The sequence below is a fragment of the Nuphar pumila genome, chromosome 1 (genome assembly GCF_984573655.1).
Source record: "Nuphar pumila chromosome 1, dmNupPumi1.hap1.1, whole genome shotgun sequence".
Classification (NCBI taxonomy): Eukaryota; Viridiplantae; Streptophyta; class Magnoliopsida; order Nymphaeales; family Nymphaeaceae; genus Nuphar; species Nuphar pumila.
The window spans coordinates 11,051,962-11,075,304 of NC_143249.1; the positions used below are offsets into that span (position 1 = coordinate 11,051,962).

General features: G+C 34.5%; 1 protein-coding gene across 2 annotated transcripts in view; it reads left to right on the forward strand.

Annotated features, from left to right (window-relative positions):
* Positions 1-23,343, forward strand: part of LOC149847962 (adenylate kinase family protein) — a 95,999-nt gene that overhangs the window by 14,260 nt on the left and 58,396 nt on the right. Inside the window, exons 5-13 of one of the 2 annotated variants that reach the window (XR_016432634.1) lie at positions 649-723; positions 805-910; positions 10,795-10,847; positions 10,967-11,095; positions 16,727-16,762; positions 16,851-16,931; positions 17,311-17,449; positions 20,129-20,208; positions 22,027-22,109. Coding sequence is in view for 1 of the 2 variants with exons in the window: in XM_090010526.1 (XP_089866652.1) it covers positions 649-723; positions 805-910; positions 10,795-10,847; positions 10,967-11,095; positions 16,727-16,762; positions 16,851-16,931; positions 17,311-17,449; positions 20,129-20,208; positions 22,027-22,092 (765 nt within the window). In the remaining variant the exon portion in view is untranslated. The remainder of the gene's footprint in view (positions 1-648; positions 724-804; positions 911-10,794; positions 10,848-10,966; positions 11,096-16,726; positions 16,763-16,850; positions 16,932-17,310; positions 17,450-20,128; positions 20,209-22,026; positions 22,110-23,343) is intronic. The other variant, XM_090010526.1, reaches the window with a different exon arrangement.

A 23,343-nucleotide genomic window follows, 5' to 3' on the forward strand; every position in this document is an offset into this window, starting at 1 on the left:
AGTGCTCGGGTTACTTAAAACCCTAATGAAGAAGGGGCCCGGGTCGGGTCCGGACCCGATCCGGCCCGGGTCCAAAACATTTTTTTTTAAAATGGGGGTTTTACACTGATACCAATCTCTAACATGTCCTAAGTTGTCAGCTTGCCTTTCTAAATTCAACAAAATAATTATCTTCCGCTGATTACATAAACAAACTTTGAAAGGAAAGAGATTTTCTTCTAGGCTCTTGCATGTTTTTTGAAAGGTTTGCAAGTTTGAAATTTTGGAGCGTTATAGGTTGACTGGTAACAGTTTGGCCTTTCCTGTTCTGATTAGTGGTATTATAAGTTTGAGAAATGATCAAAATGATTTTCTTAGATAATGTGGTATATGTTGCAAACTTGTCTTTAAAAAATTCTCTTGTTTGCACACATCATGTTTAAGTTTATCTTTTATGATAGTTACTAAATAGCTATAACAAGCTGTTTAAGTGATGAAAAGGTACCAGCATTTTATATATCTATTCTAAAAATACATCTTGGTACAACTGGTGAAAATCCCAGATTCCCTTTTGGGACAATAAAATCTATCCCTTTTTCTAAATGCTATTTCATTTTATTTCCTTTTGGTATGTCATAGAAAATGACTCTTTTGCTTTTCTGGTGATAGGTCAAAGCACATATTGAAGAGTATAATAAAAATGTTGAAGCTGTATCTTCAGTATATGCAGATGTTCTGATTAAGGTACTTATGTCTTTGTTTTATTTTGTGATGTTTGAAGCCAAAAGGCAGTTTTTTGTTATTTCAAAATGTTTGAAATTGCAGATTGATGGGAACCGCCCTAAAGAGCTAGTGTTTGAATCCATTGACTCATTTCTCAAGCAAATGAAGAATGATAAAGTAAAGATGTTGAGTGAGGACCTTTTGTTAGGTAAGTGCTTTTAGGTTCTTTTTATAGATTTTAACTATTTTTTACTAATTGGTTCTTCCATCAGTAAAATTCAAAATGCAAACTTTAACTTAAAACAGTAAAATTAGATACTTGGTTTTATCTACACAGATTTCTATAGAGGGTTTATTTATCATGGTTTCTTGTAAAATTTTAATTAAAGCAACCTGTCACCTGGTCAAACCTACCTGCTATTCTTTTTTGTTCCTATGGTTGACACTAATACTGACATTTCTAGAAACTGCAAATTTTGGTTCATGGATTATCAATGAATTAGGTAGTCTTAAGTAGTATGATTAAATGCTTAAGTTGTAATGAACAATGCGGAAATACAAATAACAAGATAACTCTTATAAAAGTTTAACAAAGAGCCAAGAATTACGAGCACATAATGTGCACAATACACAAACCCACTAAGGGGCCAAATGCCAAAAAGGCAAGTGAAATATTATTGAGAGGTAAAAAGATGACTACAAGCACACATACAACAGGGGAGAGCCCCTCAATTTATAGAGAAAGGAACAGCAAACAAGAGGGGGCCGTTGGGGCTCCTATTATAGTTGTTGGGGAGCCCCAACGACTATAATGGTGGGGCCCCCAATGGTCCCAATTACATAAAAACTAAAAAATAAAGGTACAATAAAATTATCAAAATACCCCTATCAAGTATTTTGATATAAATAAATAAAGAAGAATATATTATATACATACATATATATATACATGCATGTATAAATAAATAAGTAAATATATTTTAACACCCTGTAAACACCCCAAATTTTCACTCACCTCCCCAACATCTCCACCGACCATTGTGAATCATCCTTTAGGATCACTGGAGGGCAGAATGGTCATCTTCTGAAATTGGACCTTGCAGAAAGTTCAAAATTCATTCTCAATGCTCAAAATTTCTCTATTTAGGCTCAGAAACATCTTCAAATCGCAAGATTTTCAAAGTCTTACTCTTGACAGGAGACTGAAATCTCCAATTCCTGGTTCAGAATTGCATTCCATAAGACATGTCTTTGCATATCATCGCATGAGTATTTCATATCACTTCACGGCACAACATGTCATTTCGAGGTCCAGAACTCCTGATTTTCAAAATTCTCAATCCAGATTCGAGTTTTTAACTTTTTCAAAATTGATTTCAAACCCTCTGGGTCTTCAAAATTGCAATTCTTCCCATTTTACCCCCAAGACTCTGAATCTCAAAAGATTTTCTCAGGAAAACGATCTGGATAGTTTTAATATGGATTTTCAAATTTTATCAACTGGATCAACTCTGTCTGAAGAAGGGGACGAAGCTTTAAATTTAGAAATTTTATTTCAACTTTTGCAAAAAAACTTTTAATTTCTTTACAAAATCTCTACACTTTTACTATTTTTGCCCCAAGGGGCCATCTTTCTTCTAAACTTTTTGCAATTAAACCAAATTTTGCTTTGTATTTTCTAATTAGTTTAGTCTTATATATATATATATATATATATATATATATATATATATATATATATAAAGCAAAATCGGATGTGGGCCCACCTTGAGTGGCGCCACATCCGAAAGCTCTAGTTTTACCTTTTTTGAGAACTAACGTATAGTCCATTCCAAAGTGGCACGATTTCAAAAAAAAAAATTTAATTAGGTTTTATCTCTTAGTTAGGCTTTTCAAAAGTTCAAAAAAAGAAGATGGTCCCTCTCCCTAGACTTTAGGAAAAGTAGCTTAACTTTTTTTATTTTCCCTCAATTACTTTAGCAAAACCTAGGTTTATTTAAATCAAGGGTCATCGTGATTGAAAAGGGGGCTTTTGATTTTTCCTAATTTTCCTCCTGTCTTCCGAACTGCACTCCTCTTCCTTCTCTATCGCAAGGCTCCAAGCTCTGATCCTCTTGGCTGGACGTGTGATAAGGGGCTTCTTCCTGTTTCCTTCAGCCAGGCAGAAGAGAATCAGTCCCTTTGATTGCTGGTTACAATTTCAATTAGTGCAAGAGATCCCCAGCCAAAACTCAGAAACCAGCTCCTCCATTATCGCTACGGTTTTCCCAAATGTTACAGTTACCTACCCACTTCTTCTTCTTCCTGTTTCCTTCAGCCCGACAGAAAGGAACCAGCCCCTTTGATTGTTGGTTACGGATTCAGTTGGCACAGAAGACCCCAAGGTAATGTGATTTTACGTTATTTTACCCCTTTGTTCATGTTTTATTAACTCAGATCTTGTTGCCATCTGCTGGAAGGAACGGCAGTGTCGTGAAGGTTCATTAGAAGTTCAGATTTTAGCATAACAAATGAGTTCAAATGAGACAGTTGGAGGGCTTTCATAATCAGACTAAGTGGATGAGATGGTTCGTCCTTCTCATGGACCGAACCTCTTATTCCAATAGCCCTTATTAATAGAACATCATATCTCTTAGTTACTTTTGTATTTGCTATCAGATTTTATATAGTTTAATGTTCTGCATCTCAGTTCATTTCTAAATTCCATAGTTCTCTTCTTTTTCATTTGTGTGCTTTAGTCTTTTTCTTTTTTTCATTAGCTTAGTGTCATCAGATTGAAAATTTCAGATTTCCCTCATGGGAAATCCAATTTAAGATCTGTAAAAGGCAGCATTTTCACATGTTAGTCTAGTTTTCAAGATGATTTTATCAGACATTTCTGACATGAGCTAGTATTACCTATTGCAGAGCCTATTATAGATTTATGAGGCCATTGACTGATTTAGGTTAACCTTAGCCTCGGATCTGTAGGTCTGTTGCTGGGTCTGTAAAAAGGGAATCTAGTTGTTTGGATGTCTGCTGTATGGCGCTAAAATTTCCTAATTTTTTTTGAAAAGATTTAATACTTTTCCAATAATTTTAGGAAAAACCTATGCTTCTATTGCCGATTCCTGTCTATTTGAATTAGGCCTTTATTATCAGATTTATATTTTTGTAATGGTTGGTTGGATCTTGAATCTCTCAAAGTGAAAATACGCTTCTCTATTTATCAACGATGCTCTCTTAATTTTTCATGAATTTTGGTGTTTGATTAGCATTTTATGCTTTTTTTTAGAAACCTTTATGATTTTAGGGCTTTATCATGCATGACATCATTCCATCAAACCTCATGATCGATTTTATCCTTATTTACCTCTATTTTTGAATTTCAAAATTTTGAATTTTAACAAAAAAAAAGAACAATTTTTTTTTGTTTCTAAAAGCCCTACTTTCAAAGTCATCACTTTATAGGGGTATTTCAGTCGATTTCACCATGATTTCAAAATTTCAAAATCTTTATTTTCATATTTTCTTGCTTCCACATTACTTTAATTATATTTATATCAAGGAGGTATGAAATTAGGTTTATATCTAGATAAATCCGATAATTTCTGGATATTATCGAAAGGTTCTGGAAAAACCTACATGTCTATACTAATCCCATTTCTAGTTTTGCAGGGATATTCAGAAGGAGGATTTAAAATGATTATGTTCTTATTTTTTATTTCCTTTTATTTTAGCAATGTAAATGTAAAACAAATACTGGAATAAGAGTTATTTTTATGCTTAGAATATGATGCATATCATATAGTTTATTTCCTGCAATTATCCTGATGTATGAATCATGCATTTTCATTTGAAAACCACTATGGATGAACACGAATGGCACGTGCACTCGCTATTAAGGAGTTGGTAAACTCGGAGGATTCCGTATTTATGGCCCTAGTCAGAATAAGGACGAATCCCAGATCTACTATCTTCTCATTAGCCACATTGAGCCTACACTATTAGGCTATCTTCAAAATCACATCATATTTTCATTTTGCAAAATATTGTGGAATTAAATTATAAACATGTTCACGGCCATAGTCGGAATATGTAAAGAGCTTACTTTGATTTAACACATATTTTCCAACAAATTCCTCAGAAAATTTTCTGGATATCTTTATCAAAGTGCATTCATCCATTCAAAACATTGGCATCATGAGATTACATGCATTTCTCATGCTTTTCTCAAGAAAATTTCATCATAAGGAAATTGATTCCTCAAGAGACTGAAAATTTTCAAAGTTGGATTTTCCCAAGCCAAGTTTTCCACAATTTTCCTAAAAAATATTCTTTCCTTAGAATTCATTTTCAATTATTCAAAAAGAGTTTTCCATCATTCTCAAGAATAAAAAAAACCAATTTTCAATGCTTCAAGGCTAAGATTCTCATTTCCTAAGATTTGATCCCCATTCTCAAAAGAATTTTCCTATGAATCTTTAATCATTTTCCAAAGAAAATTCTCAAAGTTGAAGTTTTCCTGACAAACAATTTTCCTTTCAATGTTTATCTTTTCTCAAGAATTCTTTCTATTTTCCCAGGATTCTCATTCCTTCATGATTTTCCCAAACCTTTATAAACTTTATTAAGATTTTAAATCCTTTTATCAGAGTTTTCCTGAGAGATTGATTTCCATCTTTTGCGTTAGAAATATTTTCCAACTCCAAAGCATTTTCTAAGCATACATCATGTTTTTCCAACCTACATTTTACAAAGTTTCATAGCACATGCCTGAATTCTCTGTGCATTTAGGATAGAACACGATTTTGTTAATTTAGCTAAGTCAAGCACACATTTGGTCCTTGGTTCGATTACCCCTGTTAAAGGCGGCAGGAACGGTCGAACCTCATACCGACAGGTCGAGCCCCATCCTATGGATTTTCCCGCTATTTTCAAAATGGAGGCGAGTATTTCAAAGCAATTTTCAAACTCTGGTCAAGTTTGACTCGCAAGAGTGTTTCCCCTCTCTCCCGTCGGGAAGGGAAAAATTTTGCGACGATAACACACCCCTCCTCAAACTTTACGGGGAGAAAACCGAAAGTTTGCTAAGGAGAAACAAGAAGCAAGGAGTCGGAAGCGCCTTGGTGAAGAAGTTAGCCAACTGATGTTTTGATGTAATAAAAGGTAATGTAATAGTTTCCATGAGGTATTCATCTCGAACATAGTGACAATCCATTTCAATATGCTTTGTGCACTCATGAAAAGTATGGTTGCTTGCAATGTAGATCACACTCTTGTTGTCCAAGCAGATTTTGGAAGAAGTTGAGATGATGACCCCCATATCACAAAGAAGACTTCTAAGCCATACATTCTCCATGGTTGTAGATGCCATGACACGATATTCAGTTTCAATTGACAACAAAGATACTTTTTGCTGCTTCTTGCGTCTCCAAGAAATAAGTGAATCCCCTAAGAAAATACAAAAACCAGTAGTTGAGATTCGATCATTGGGATTACCTCTCAAATCTGCTTCAGTATAAGCAATCAATTCAAAAGAAGAAGCAGAGGATAAAAAAAGTCCCTTTGAGATAGTATTATTGATATATCACACAATTCTCATGACATCTGCCATATGAACTGTCGTAGGGGCATGCTGAAATTGGCTTACAGAATGAACAACATGAGCAATATCTGGCCGATGATAGACAAATAAGTGATCCAATTAATTGTTGATAAGAAGTAGGATCATCAAGTAAAACACCATCTTTAAATTTTAATTTGGCATTTATAACTTTAGGAGTTTCTACTTTCTTATCATCAGAAATCCCCGCCTTAGCACAAATGTCTGCTGCCAGTTTCATTTGGGATATAATATATCCTCGCTGTGAATAGGCCACCTCAATACCTAAAAAATATCTCAGAAAACCTAAGTCAGACATATAAATTTTTTTCTTTAACATAGATTTAATGTCATTTACTCCCTCTTTGTCACTTCCTATCATGATCATATCATCAACATAAATGAGAAGAATTACAATAGAATCACCTGTTTTCTTAACAAAGAGAGCAGTGTCAATATAACAAGAAACAAAACTCAAGTTAATTAATGCATTACTAAACTTGTCCTACCAAGCCTTGGGAGCTTGTTTAAGACCATACAATGCTTTCTTAAGTTTCGAAACTTTTCCATTTAAGCTCATACCAGGAGGAGGATCCATATGAACCTCTTCACTAAGATGCCCATTTAAAAAAGCATTTTTAACATCAAGTTGATAAATATGCCATTTTTTGATAAAAGCAATTGTAATAAGAGCTCGAACACTTGTCATTCAAGCAACCGTGACAAACATCTCATTATAATCTACCCCGTGCATATCCTTTAGCTACCAATCTAGCTTTATATCTTTCTAAAGATCCATTACTTTTTGTTTTTACCTTAAAAACCCATCTACTTCCTATGAGTTTCTTTCCTTAATGAGGATCCACAATTTTCTAAGTTTGGGCTTTCTTAAGAGCATTAAGTTCATGTTCCATGGCTTCATTCCAATGTGCATATTGTTTAGCATCATTGGAATCAAATATTTCATAAAAGGAGTGAATGGCTAATAGGCAAGTTCGAAAATATGGTAGAAAAGACTTATGAGACACAAATCTATTGGGTGCTTTAGAAAAACGATTTGACCTTCTTTGAGATGATTCTTCCAAAGACATATTTTGAGAAAATTTATCAAAAGCACATGGATGAGTATTTTCACTTCTTCTAGTATAAACTTGAGTAGTATTTGTTATATGCTCATCTATATTTTCATGAGATTCATTTCTTTCATTGTCAAAAATTTGATCATTTTGATTTTCAACTTCATTGAGAGGTTCAATATTCTCAATTGAATTTGATTCATCTTGTCGGGTTAGCAAATCAAATAAGAAAGAATAATCATTGTTTTCCTTTGGCTCACTATTTGCAAAACCATATTCTTCTTTAAGGAGAGTAACATCTTTTGATATATAAAGTTTATTATTTGATAGATCAAAGCATCGATATCCCTTTTGTTTTTCACCATATCCTAAGAAAAAGCATTCAATAGCCTTCGGGCAGAGCTTATCATTTTTGTGAGTGAGTACATAACATTTACAAAAAAAAATTCTTAACCTTTTGAAATCCGAAGACATATTATAAAGTTTTTCAAAAGGAGAAGCATTTTTTAAAGATGACGAAGGGGTTCTATTAATAAGGTATGTTGAAGTTAAAGTGGCTTCGACCCAAGATGACTTTGGAATATTTTTAGAAATTAGAAGGGTTCTAGTTGTTTCTATAATGTGCCTATGTTTTCTTTCCGCAAGACCATTTTGTTGTGGTGTGTTAGAACAAGATCTTTGATGACAAATTCCATTTTTTCGCAAATAAGTTTGAAATTCATTTGACATATATTCTCCTCCGGAATCGGATCTTAGAATAAACAAATTACTTAGAAATTGATTTTTGATCATTGCATGAAAATCTTTAAAGATGGAAAACACTTCGGATTTTCTACTTAGAAAGAAAATCCATGTGTATCTAGTGAAATCGTCCACAAAGATTACATAATATGAGAAACCTCCCTTAAACATGATAGGAGAATGACCCCTAACATCAGAATGAACTAATTCAAATAGTTGTGTAGAGACGAAGCTTCTTTGAGGAAAAGGAGTGACTTTTAATTTATCAAAGATGCAGTTTTTACAAGTCATAATTTTTTCATTACAAGCGTTTCCCAAAAAGGTAAAGAAAGACGTCTTTGAAAAATTCTGATGGCCAAGTCTCTTGTGCCAAACATCTATACTTTCATCCTGCACGATGCAATCCATAGGTGAGAAAGAGACTTGACATCCTTGATCGGTAATTTGAGAAATAAAAAATAAGTTTAAATTGATTTTTGGAACCACCCTAACTTTTGGAACAAAGAAATTTTGAGAATGTTTTAAATCAAGTGTTCCAATGTTTTCAATTTTCAAAGAATTTCCATCGGCCATTGAAACATAAGATATTATGAGAATGGAATGGACATTAGAAAGGATGTGTTTATGAGGTGTCATGTGAAAAGAAGCATCGGAGTCCAAAATCTACATACTTGGAGGAGATGAGGAGGTTACAATAGCAACACCCGAAGTAGAGGAACATTTGAGAAGATGTTGAAGTGCCTCCGAAATTTGATTTAGAGTGTCTTTAATGCCTTCTCTATTGTTGTTCACCTCTTCTTTATTTTGGACATTTTCACCAATCACGACCGCTTTTCCTTTGAGCTTAGGACAAACCGGTTTGATATGACCTGGTTCATTATAATAGTGGCAAATGACACCCTTTCTAAAGCCATTATTTTTGACAAAATGGGGAGGCCTATAAGGCTTAACATTGGATCCCGACCTAGTGACGACCAAAATCTCACCACTTTTATGAGTCATGCCAAGACGAGTTTTCTCTTGGCATACTTCGGCAAGGGCATCTTCAATAGGTAAGGCCTTGCTTCTATGAAGAAGGGATGCCCTTATTCAAATTCTGGGTTAAGACAGTGGAGAAATTGAAAGGAATGTTCTTTCTCAACTTGTTCTCTTCTTAGTTCAACATCTTCCGGAGCCACCCATTTGGGCTCAAGAAGAGCAAGTTCATCCCAAAGTGGTGATAAAACACTAAAGTAATCACGGACACTCATGTCCCCTTGTTTAGTAGATCAACTTTTTTCTTGACAAAAAAATTGTCTAGCTAAATCTTTTTAGGTATAGATACCCTTAAGAAAAAACCAATCTTTATTGGCTCTTTTAAACTTAGCAATGTCGGCACAAATTTTTATGTTAACATTGTTCATGAATCACGCCAAATTTTTGGCGTGGTTACTTTCTCAATTTCTACCTTAGTTTGATGCTCATTGATTGCTTTAATGCAATCTTCACCGTCAAGGGCCTTTTCGACGCCACCTTCAATCTTGATGAGCTTTAATATTGGTTCAAGAGTGGTCCCCATCACGAAGCCCCATAGCTTTTTTCCACGAAGGTGATTCTCCATAGCCGATGCCCACATCAAATAATTTGATCCGTTGAGCTTGAAGGAATGTTCAACTCTTGTGTCGTGCTCTATGATGGCAACGAGAGGTAGAGATGATAAAGAACTTAGAAAAATACTTTCAAGATCACAAATAACCCAATTGGCTATGATACCATGTAATGAACAATGCGGAAATACAAATAACAAGATAACTCTTAGAAGAGTTTAACAAAGAACCAAGAATTACAAGCACATAATGTGCACAATACACAAACCCACTAAGGGGCAAATGCCAAAAGGGCAAGTGAAATATTATTGCGAGGTAAAAAGATGAGTACAAGCACACATACAAGAGGGGAGAGCCTCTCAATTTATAGAGAAAGGAAAAACAAACACGGGGCCATTGGGGCTCCCATTATAGTCGTTGGGGAGCCCCAGTCGTTGGGGAGCCCCAACGCTCATATTAATGACAGTTGGGGACCCCAACGACTATAATGGTGGGGCCCCCAATGGTTCCAATTACATAAAAAAGAAAAAAAGGAAAAAAAGAATACAAAAAAAGAAAAAGCAAAAAAACTAAAAAATAAAAGGTACAATACCAAAATACCACTATTAGGTATTTTGATATAAATACGTAAAGAAGAATATATATATATACACACACACACATATATATATATATACACATATATATATACATTCATGTATATATAAAAGAATATATATATATATATATATATATATATATATATATATATATATATATATATATATATATATTAACATAAGTTTCTTGGACGTCATGACACAGGTTGATAAAGAAATTACAAATACAACCTTAAAGCTGGAAATTAATAAAAAACAGCAAATCTAGCATTTCTTTGTTATCACATCCTGCAAGTACTGTATTATTTTGTTAATATATGCTTTTGCAGGTTTGTGCATTTTGATTTCAGCATGATTTTGTTCACATTTGCTGATCTTGTATACTTTATATTGTGGTGCTAATAAGATTGCTTCAGTGTAAAAACTAGGGGTGTAAAATAGTCATTTACATCCTCTTTTCACTATTTGCTTTGTTCTTTACATGTAATATTGATATATGTTATTAGATAAAGCAACCCTTGACAGGAGCATTCATTCAGACATGGCATCTTTGAGAAAGGTAGATAATTTCCTTTCTTTCTCAATTAATACTCTTGATATTCAAGATTGCATGGGTTGCAGCTGAAGTTGAAACTAAGATGATTCCTATTAACTTCTCTTTTTCAAATTGTTTGATAGGACAACTGGAGAGGAATTCCAACAAGGCTGAACAATATTCCACATTCTAAAGACATAAGGGAATATTTTTATGATGATGTGTTACAGGCTACTCGAAGAGCTGTTGAAGATAAACAAACAAGATTGAAGGTTCAGTACTTGTATCTACTTGTATCTAGCTCTCATGTTAGCCAACTTTGTTAACCTAGATTAGACTGATGAACAGTACTGTGAGTAATAGTGGCTAATCTTATCATAATGCAAATGAATAGTAGATGGGTAGAAATTTCAGATCTAGCAATTACATTTGGGTGTCTCACTCTAGTGGATCTTCTTGGCTGCAATAACTGATGTTGGTCTGCTTCCAATGTTTGTGGTTGTTGTGGCTGATCATTAACATTTTGAGCCTCTTTGCTTCTCCTAGAGCTATGTCACAAGGGTACAGGTATGGGTGTACGACATGGCAATTTCAAAAAATGCAGGTACGGGGACATAACTATATATATATTATTAAATATCATATAAATACAAAATAGACTGAATATAATCTAAATATATATGCTATTTATAAAATATATATGCTATATATAAAATATATATTATATACTGAAAATATAAAGTTATAAACTGAAGATATAATTCTAAATTATAAATTGAATACAAATTTGTATGTATGGAGGGTAAAATAGCGTGTCTAGGTGTCGACGTGTGTCGACACAGGGACACACGTGTCGACACAGGTACGGAGGAAAAAATGGAGTGTCCATGTGACATAGTCGTAGAGTAAACACATACTTACTTAAACCTCCCAAGTATGTCCCGAATGTTGCCAGCATCACTCTGCTCATGAATCTCTTCCCGCTGCCTATTCTGTGCAATTCCTTCCATAGTTGACAGCGAGTCATCATGACCTGAATCTTCATGGCTTATGGTTGCAAAAAGATCAGCATTCAGCCATGGCTGATAAGTTTCAATATCTTTGCTTCCCTGCGACAAACAATCACTAGAAACACCCAAAAAATTGCTTTAATCAAATGACATTTCTTGAAATTTTGACTTTCCCTGTCTTGGGATCATAAAATCTAAAACCTTTATAATCATCTGCATACCCAATAAATCTGCAAGCCAAAGCTTTGTTATCAAACTTGTTTCTGAGGGTGCTATCAAAGTGAACATAGCAAATGCAACCGAAAGCCCACAAACTATCATAATCTGGGTGTGTGCCAATCAATGTAAAGAAAGGAGATTCATATTCAAGGATTTTCGTAGGCAACCTATTGATTATTTTCAAGGATAATCGGTATATTGCTAGCATGAATCATGGATAGACCACTCTCAACAATATGGTGATGCTTCCTTTCGGCCATGACATGTTGCTGGGATGTTAGTGGGCAAGTGATATGTCTCTTCCAGATAAGGAAATTGTATTCAGATTTTCAGAAACAAGTTGGTTAAGGAAATTGGATGAAAGAGCTGACTGGGAAGAATTTGAATCCATTGGAGAATAGAGAAAACAAATAGAAAAAGAGAACAACACAAATTGAAACTTGAACGAGTCACAGGTATAATCTAGAAAGCACGTGCACGAATCTGGAAAACTTGGGCACAAAATGGAACTGAACAAAACCCTTAAATGTCAAATCCCAAGGATAAAGAAAACTAAATAGATATCCGAAAAATAACTTTCAACCCGATCTGCATTTTTTTTTGCAGATCGATCACAACTTCAAAAAAAGGCAATGACAACCCAATCTTTGATTTTGATGATCAAAGTTAAAATATAATCGAATCTGATTCCCAATAAACAAAAACAATACCCATGAGCAACACAGCTAAGTCAATCCTTGTGACAATATTACCAAAGAAACCAATGAATATCAGGAAGAAGGACAAGATTGAATGAGAAAGAAGTATTTTGGGAGAAACCCAAAGAAAAACACCCAAGATGTAAGGGATGATTTAGAAAAAACAAGATAGGATAACGTTTTCAAGAAAGAAAAATATGTGTCGTTTGGGAATCTATATTATCTGCAAATAAGACGAAAAGAACAACGGAATAATAAGAAGACAGTCAGGAAAGAAGAAAGAAGAGAGAAATATTAGAAGAAAGAAGAAAAGGGAAAATACCTTAGGAAAGAAGAAAACGGTCAATGATCTTAATGGTCATTCAGATCGATGACAACCGATCCCAGAGTCTCACCTTCTTTAATACCATGTGAGATTTGATGAACTAGAACTATTCACCAGCAAAGAGAGAGACGATAGAGAGAGTTAGGGTTGTATGAAGACACAATTCCCAATGTGGGTCGTGCTCTATGCTTGTAACGACCCCAACTCATACCCCTTAAAAAGTGCAGAATTTTTTTTTGACCTGAGCCGCCTCAGTCGAGCCACTCGGCTGAGCCCTCTGGCTTGGAAGGCCGTGTCAGGCCGGCTGGACACAGTCCAGCCAAGCCTGGCAGGCCTGTCAAGGCACTGCCGGGTCTGGCCAGACCACGAGGTCCAAAAAAAAAAAAAGAGGGTCCTAATACAGTGACCCTAAAAATCTTTTTGTTCTTTCCCTTTAGAACTATGCATAGTTACATGAATGAAAAACATGTATTAAAACATTTTCAGATTTATATGTACATGCATTTGCAGATTCATGGCCCAAATACACAGGTTCAAACAATAATCACATTCACATATGATTAAGAACAAATTAAACCATGTGCATGTTCAAAAAATGTGACATGAACATTAAGCCTACTTGTGAGTACCTATTCAAGAATGCATGCATATTCAATGTTTTCAATAAGCACATCATTACACACACGTTACTGAAAAGTTCATGCACACAATGTGGTTTCATATATACTTTCATGCATATACTCCATCCATATCATGACCCATCCATGAAAATCGATATTCATCCAAGAGGGTTTTAAAAGAACCCCTCCTATCACCAATAAAAGTTCTCTTATAACATGGACAAAATTTTATTTCATGGAAAAGATGAAAGAAAATCAAGAATACAGCCATGAAGGAAGATCCATGAATCATCCTCCATGTTTTTTGAGAAAACAATCACATAAACGTTTTTCCATGGATTTTCATCCAAGATATTGCATAGAAATCAAGCCAGCATTCGATTTCTCACTTGAATCCAAAAGAAGAGACCCGTACCTTTTTGTAAATCGAAAAAAAAGAACAAGGATGATGGTGAAAAACACCGGACAATCGAAGAAGGAACCACCTTCTTCTTCCTCTTCTTCTCTTTTCCTCTCCTTTCTCCTTTCTCTCTCTCTTTCTCCTTTCTCTCTACACTTGACATTTTTTTTCTAGGCCTTAAGGCCTATTTATAGGCATATGGGGTGAACCCCCCCCCCCCCCCCTCTCTCAAGCCCCTTCTAAAATGGGCTGGAGAGAGAGCCTTCACCTTATGTGACTCTCTTTCCAAGTTTCCGATATTTTTTGAAATTCCTCAAAAGTTGACTTTTTCAAATTTTATATTTTTAAAAGTCTTTCTTAATCCCTCTTAGGTAAGAATAAGGACTCTTTTAAGAAGTCCTAATCAACCCTAAAATAAATGTTCAGAATTAATAATATTTAATTAAATAGTTATTAATTATTTAATAGTTAATTAAGTATTTTTGAAATTCCAAAGTTAGTTTAATTACTTTAGGAGTCTTCCTAACTCCAGCTAGCTTTAATTTAAAGCTTTAAACTGAATTTAAAGCTAAATATTTATTGAGCATGGATTCAGATCCAAAATCCAAATCCAAATCCGAAACGAATTTGGATCATGATCTGGATCAAATCCAGATTAAAATGGGTCTTGAATAAGGTCCAAATCCATATTAATTCGGATCATAAGCATTGGATCCAACTTCGGATCCCGTTCGACAAACTTCTCATTTTTTGAAAAAATGCAATTTTCGGGCCAACCGTAACTCGAATTCAGAAAAGTAAAATATCGTTGCAGTCAGAATTCCGAGACGCATCCAACGACATATTACACGAATATCAAATTCCGAATTTTGCCCGAAAATAACCCAAATTTCGCTTGAATTTAAAGGTCAAAAAATAAAACTTTTTCTTACGCTTTGATTGGCTCGTCTCGACCTTGCTGATGCGACCTGGGTCAAGCCCAGACTCAAAAGCATCAGTCTAAATTCGAGTCTCAAATGATTTTTCTCCCAGACTTAGCCAAATTTTCGACAAAATCATAAAATGACTAAGTAAAAAAAATACGCGACATTACAATGCTTTTCCATTACTTATTGCAGCTAAAGTAATTTACATGACTAAGTTACCCCTGCTGATACAAACATACAGAATTACATAACAGGGGTAAATAATGTAAAAAAAGACAATACACATATAAATTAAACATGGATCGGGTATTCTGGTCCAGTTCCAGATTACGTCACATCTCAATAAGCCATTGGCTTCATATACCGAGAAAAAAAAAATCCATTCCTCTTTCAACTATCAAGTGTAGAAGCAGAAAATATGGCCATGGCTGCTGTTATAACAGAATTTGTATGGATATGGAGTCTTCTTACTGTGTTATACCTTGATATTTATGTGCTTTACATATTATGACAATAAAAGTGGTCCATCAAATCATGTCTTATCCAACATAATTGATCCAAACTTTGGGATAAATAAGCATTTTTTAGAAAATTCTGGATTAGTGGAGATAGAACTCAATTCAGCAATTGTGAGTGTACCCTCACTTTGTCAACACCAAACACGAAATATATGATATCTTCATCAGAGGTCTTACAGTCATGTAGGTTTTAAATCCAAACTATGCAAGACTCCTATGAATTAGATGGTTTGAGAGGGCTTAACAGGAATGAGTAATGGCTTAAATATAGTTTCCTTATGTTGTTTACCCCAATTATTGTTTAGTATGAGATATTCAAAAGGTGTACAGTAATTACATATCTGATGTTACTGTACTAAATAATTAGTTTGTCTTGTTAAGGAAGGATACAAAAGGATGCTGTTCTGGATTTTGTGCCTAAGGGCTATCAATCCTGACTCTGTCTCTTCTTCTAATTGAAATTTAACATGTTTCCCTTGACATGTTCTTCTGTTCGATATATAAACTTGTGTGGCATTTTTGTAGCTAAAAATCCCCATGCAAATGAACTAGTGCATCTTTAGCAGGAAAAGCTGCTACTTTTTGGTTGAAAACAAAGAAACATTGATTTAGCTTTATCATTTTTTAAATGCTTTAGTGATTTTGTTTGCAAGAATCAACTGCTGGATAAGAAGAATATGAGGGGACAGTCTTTACATAAATGGGCCTAAAGATCAACTTTAACTCCTTTTCTCCAATTTGAAATTGAACAATTTTCTCATGTGAAGTTTTCTCTTTAGCATGCAAACCTGCTTGGTACTGGATGGTTGAGTCTCCAGTATGGATTAGACTAGTGCACCTTTAGCAGGAAGAACCATTCTTTTGAATGGTTAAAAGGTTATTTCAGTGAATTTTCTAGAGAGGAGAAACATTTGCCTCAGCTCATAAATTTGAAATACTTTGGCCATTATGATTCATGTGAATCAAGTATTATCAAGTTTGTGTTTACTACTTGCCAGATGTGCAATTATAAAAAGCTACAACTTGAAAATTGACCTTATGATTTGACAATGAATAATGTTTTTCACAAGTGCTCTATCTTCTAGACATGGATTAAAAAAATCTACAGGTACTGTATCTGTCATGTTGTATTATGGATAATGATGTAAGTCGCTACTTCTAAATATTGTACAATTTCACTGATTCAGGTGGAAATTAATATCCCAGAGCTTAATCCAGAGATGGTATGCGTCCATTTCTTCTGATCCTCTTTCTCTTTACAAGCTGTTTTTAAATTACAGTTGGAATTTACCAATGTTTTACAAAGGGCAGGATGTTTACCGAATTGGCACTCTTATGGAACTAGTCCGGGTTCTTGCACTTTCATTTGCAGATGATGGAAAATATGTCAAGGTAGATACACAAAATTGCTCTTGAATCTCTCGCATGTGTGTGTGTGTGTGTGTGTGTGTGTGTGTGTGTGTGTGTGTGTGTGTGTTCCACCACATGCAAACCCACAGACATGCAAACATGACATTCTACTGCTGCTGCTTTTAGAGTGATCTTTCATAGCCACCCACATGTATATACACAGTATATGTTTGTTCCTGTGGGTGTGTATTTGAGTGTGTGTGAATGGTTGGAGACATGTTTGGGTTTGGACAGTGTGGTTGCATGTGCTTGTGTTTGCATGTGTTCACTTTTTTGCTTGAATATCTCTGTATGTGTATGTGTATGTGTTTGTGTGCATCCACTGGAAGGAGCTATTATGCTTTTTTTTTTCCTGTTTTAGGTTTGTGTGCAAGGATCTATGGGAGAAGGTGCTCTTTCTGGCATGCCTTTACAGCTAGCTGGAAGTAGAAGGATTCTGGAATTTATGGACTGGGGTGAACATGGTGCACTGGGAACATTTGTTAACATTGGATCAATAGGTTTGATGTTTTTAGCAATATCAATATATTACATTGAACTCCAGAAATGCATCCATCAACTTTGCTTATTATTTATGCCTGAAGTCAAACCATTTATTTTTTTTCACATGCAAAAGAAGATTCTAGGAAAAAAATGGACAAATAAGGTATACTTAGTAGTCCCAATCTTAATTCCTCTACATAAGTTACTCAAGCAATTACCAGATAACCCTTGGAATTCCTATGTTATGACATGGAATAAAGGGCATGTTTGCAATGCCATGTGATTCTTGGATTTTCTCAAGATCCAGTGATCGTAAATCACAATCACAACACTTTCGCAGGTTAGTGAAACATGAGAAAAGTACAAGTTTGATTGTTTCTGCCTTGAATCTTGTGAAAGTTGGTCACAAGATTAACCTTGTGACCTACAATCACAGCTTCTACTTTTTCAGCTGTGATTATGCATCCCCACCTGTGACCAAAGCAAACATGCCCAAAATTTAAAATATGATCAAATTGCAATTTATAAGGACAGTATTCCACAGCTGACCTCAACTTTCACACCATAGTGAAATGGATAACTTATTCCTTAAAGCAGTGACGGTGCTTTGTGCTAAAAGCTCTTTTTTGGGAACTCTCTGCTACTTGGTCCTTTATTTTGATGATTGTTGTTTTAAATCCTTCATGAGCACCTTTCTCTGATTAAAATGACTTCCCAGTCATGTATTTTTGCCTTATTGTGGGAGGTTGGTCCAGAAGAAACAGCATACACCACTTTTATTTGCCTCTTCAAATGATATTCCTGTAATGGTAATTTTATTGCTAATGACATTAATCTCCACAAACCTTGTTATTGTCTGGATCTCATCCAATAAATAACCAACTTGTTAATGTTGGCTCACAAAAACCAACTTAATAAGTTCACCAAGTGTTTTCTGGAGTTACGGTGAAAAAAGAGCACACTTAGAAAACAATTGGAAAACCCTAAACAGAATTGATTCTGAACATATTATTGGCATTAATAGACCTTTCTAATTGAAGCAACCAGAGAATAACATTAACATCCTAATTTTTGAAAACAAACTCAGCTAGAATTTATTTTTGGACTGAAGAGAAAAACTTTCATTCCATACAATTTCTATTGTATGAACACAATAGACGTATGACAACAATTTCCTTTCAAAATAGTTTCTTCATGCGTGTAAGAATGTCTTTTAGGTATTGTTCCATAGCCCACTAGTGCATGACACATGGTTTAGTCAGTACATTTTCCTAGCCTAGTTGATTTATGAACTGACTGGCTACAAGATAAAGCCTTAAACTAGCCTGTACTTGGCTCCTAGAAAATCCATATGGAGGCCCCTTTGAGCCACTGAGAAACAAAACCTTCTGCTTATTATATATGCATTCCTCCTGTACTAATATGGCCAATAAATTGAGTTCATTGTGGTGCATGGCATAGCTTCTGGAAATGATAACAGAAGTAATCTGACAAAATTTAACATAAATTTCCATTTAGGTCTTTCTTTTTAAGTTGCTTCCTAATATTTCTTTCAGGCTTGATGAATGACAAAGAAATTATAAATTTAGGAGCCAAAAGATGAAATATAAATACATGTCATACATAGTCAACCAAATGCAAACCGTGCTATTCCGTTTTTAAAATAAATTCATTGCATTTTTTCTTGTATTTGAAATTTGCGAAGATCTTTCTTGATACATTTGTGGGGAGACCTGGTTCTAAAAATCTTCTGAGAAGTTGCTTTGCTTATACTATGTTGATGCTGATGTTGGTGATACACATATATTCCAACCACACAAACACATATTAACACAAGTAAATACATATACATGTATATTTATTTGTGTGTGTGCATGTATGTGCACTCACGTCTGTGCATTGATGACGTGTGCCACATTTACTGACAATGCATTAGAAGTTTTGTTTCACATAGAAAATAAAATTTTGCTGAACTCTCTGTAACTTGGCCCTTTATTATGATGAATGCTTTTCAAATTCATCAGCATTCCTTCCCTAATTAAAACAATAGTCGACCTCTATTTGCTTGTTTGGTATCATGTATGATTTCGTTAGATGAAATGGCCACCCTGCTTCAACTAGTTCAGTACATCTTGAGCATTTATCTCTCTCTCTCTCTCTATATATATATATATATATATATGAATATGACTTCTATTCAAATAATAAGGATTCCTAATCAAGTTTATTTGAAATTTGACTTGGATATGAGATGTTGTTTGAGAGTCAACCAATTTGACTTGACTCTTAGATTATCCTCATGGTGGACCATACAATGAATACTGATACAATGACTGTATACAAGTCGAACTGTGGAGATCATGTGGCAGCTGTTATATGTGCTACGTTAGGGACACACAAAAAAGGATGAAAGAGAATTTTGAAAAAAAAAAACACACCTTTGCATGTGGCTGCAGAAATGTGTTGGCCTTTTTTTTTTCAACATGATTATAAAGTCATGCATTCATTTCTCTGTCTATGGAAAATAACTATCTGTGTGTGTCCACTTTATCTTATGTTCTTAATACTTGATGTTGTCCATTATTTAGAGTGTAGAACTGTGTCAAATGTTGTTGACATGCTCTTATTTGAGTTCAAAGAGTTGTCTGGTCATCAGTTTTAGATATACAACTGAATCCTCTTTCATAAAATGACAGGTGCTAAAGATGTGAGTAAACAAGATGACATTTTTATCATTGTGGCTCCTCAAAATGCTGTTGGGAACTGCATAATTGATGTGAGAAACTTGCTTTATTGAAACACACCCTCTCTCTCTCTCTCAAATGTATAATATATACATATATAAATATATAAAAATGAGACCACTAAAATATGAGAACTACCGTGTCAATTGAGTTTTTCATGTGTTTTTTGTTTTTTTCTCTTAAATTTGACCGCACAGATGTGATCTACATGCTTAGTTTTATAGGGACCAGCTCTTAATCATCTGATTGTGATGCATAAGCAGGATATTTAAAGGCTTGAAAATCAATGGCTCAGAATTTTTATAAATATTTAAGCATCCCAAAATCCTATTTTTTTTTTGTTAAAAATACACATTCCAACAATCTATGCCTAGCAAACTCACCATGTTAAACACATCTGGAGGGTCAGATTTGCAAAAAAGTATTGGAAATGCCTAGTTCACACGATAATTCTCATGTTTCTAGTTCTCATATTCTAGTGATCCTATATATATATATATATATATATATATATATATATATATATATATATATATATGTGTGTGTGTGTGTGTGTGTGTGTGTGTGTGTGTGTGTAGGAAATATTGACTGCATTCGATGTGGAAATACTTGTTTTTGGACATCTTATTTTCTTGCAGATTAGGCCCTATGGATATGCTCTACGTGAAGAATGCCAAACTAGGAAGTGGAAGCAAGAAGCGAGGGATTTTTAAATGTATAGGAAGAGAAAACTGGAAAAAGGATTTGATAGCGAAATGAGATTGAAAGGGGAGCGATATTTGAATAGGATGGGAAGCGAAATAGGATTCTAATGGGGTGCAAATAAAAACTAAAATAAAAGTGACTATTCTTCAATTTCATGATTTTTTTAGTGTAAGAAATAAATTGTCATTTAAAAATGATGGTTACTAATTTAGAGAAAGTACATGGAAAGTGAGAGCGAAGCACGTAGAAAATATGAAAAGAAGCACGAGATGGCATATAAGAAACATGTAGGAAGCATGTGGGAAGCATGGGAGAATTGAGATTTCCATCAAGTTTCAGAAGCGAGGAGTATCATGCTTCCGAAGCGAGTTTCCAGAAAGCGCACTTCCCACCTATCTAAGAAGCTTCCAGTAACTCTGCTCTACATGGTTTAGTCAAAAACATGTTTTGGATCATCCAATTGTGTTTGTGTAAGCAGTTAAAAATCAATGGTTCACAATGCACCAAAATTTCAAAATTAAAAAAGTTTATGTTCCTAGGTCAGAACTACTCAGTCCAATTTTCAGTTCCTAATCAATATACCATGACAAGCACATCAGTGGGGTCAGATAGATTGTATAAAGGTTGCACCTATGTGTTTCTGCTAGAGAGTATAGCACACTCTAGTGTAGCCAATATTTTCCCTGTATATGAATATGCATATATGTATGTATATGCATACATACATATGGATGTAAATATGTTTGGAATTTTGAAAATATCAAAATATTAGTTCTATTTCCTATTTATTTTAGTTTTTCTATAATTTAAATGTTTATTCTATTATTTCTTATTGCTTCTAATGTATTAAAGAGTTTCCTACCAAATATTTATGTTTTTGAAAAATATATGAGAAAAATCTATTCTTTCCTATCTTTTTATTATAATTTCTGCACAATAATATTATTTAAAAATGTCAAATATTTCCTGAGATTTTCCTGAGATTTGTACTATTCTGAGAAAGTGCCTGGCCGAATTTATGTATATATGTATGTACATATAAATATATCGCTTATTATCTAAAACTGCTGGTTTCCTATGTATGCATAAACTATTTTATGTTCAGTTTTTATATACTTGCCATTAATCTTCAATTTTACATGTAGGAATTAAAAGCTTTGACTGATGAGGCTGGTGATCGTCCTGTCATTTTGGTCAACCCCCGTCTAAAGGTTCTGTATCTTTACAGGTGTAGCCGAGTGATAAGTTGGATTTTGCCTTTATATTTTGAGTTGATTTAGGTTGATACTCTAATTTATTTGGATTCTGGTTGAATGATCATTTCGATGCAAAGAAGTGCTGATACGATCAATTATTTCTGTTGCAATGTCACAGTTAAAGTTTTGGGAAGCATTGATTGCCTTCAACTGACACCATAATACCCTCCCTCCTGAACCCACCATTATAAAGAGGGGAGGGGGTTGGGGTTCCAGAATCTTCTTCATCCATAAGAAATGATTCACTGATACGATGTGTCATCTGTTCCATTGAAATGTGTAAGAAGATGAAGTCGACAATCGAACCTTCAAATGATACTCACAAAAGATCTCACACGAACCACAATGGTTCATAAATAAGACACTCCCACAACAACCACTAGGGTTCACACAAAATACCCAAAAAAAGGTATGCAAGGAAATAAGAAAATATATTTCATTCAAGTGGGAGAACACCCACAAAAGCATGAGTTACAAGGGGGTAACACCCCATATTTATAATACATAAAGTATGAGGCCAAGAGAGAGTCGTTGGATTCCCAACGGCTCTATTTAGAGCCGTTGGGAGTCCAACGACTCTCTATTCCAAGTTGCTTACCTAATTATGTTCTAACTAGATTACACAACTAAACTAAAAAACTAAAGTAATTACAACTAGTATTACATTTTAACACTCCTCAAACTTACGGTTGGATAACCGAAAGTCCAACGACTCTCTATCCCCTTGTTTTGTGGTTCTCACTTTTTCTTGCAAAAAATAAGCTCTTGCAAGATCTTTTTGGGTATACATACCCTTAATAAAAAACCAAGCTTCATCAGCTCGGCGAAATTTGACAATATTAGCACATACCTTAAGTTCAACATTATTCATAAACCATGTTAGGATTTTTGCATGGTTACTCTCCCAATCTTCCACTTGGCGTTGATGATCTTCTATTGCTTTGAGGCGAGCATCACCCTCAAGCGCTTTTTCTTGATCTCCTTCCATCTTTGTGAGCTTTAGTTGGGGCTCCGGAACGGTCCCCATTACATAACCCCAAAGCTTCTTTTCTTTGAGATTATTTTCCATTGTGGATGCCCACATCATGTAATTTTTTTCATTGAGCTTGAATGATAGGTCGATCTTGGCTTCCATTGCTTTGGTATGAAGATGCAAAAAAGAGGAAGTAGAGAGAGACAAGATTTTCACCTTGAAGAATCGAATGA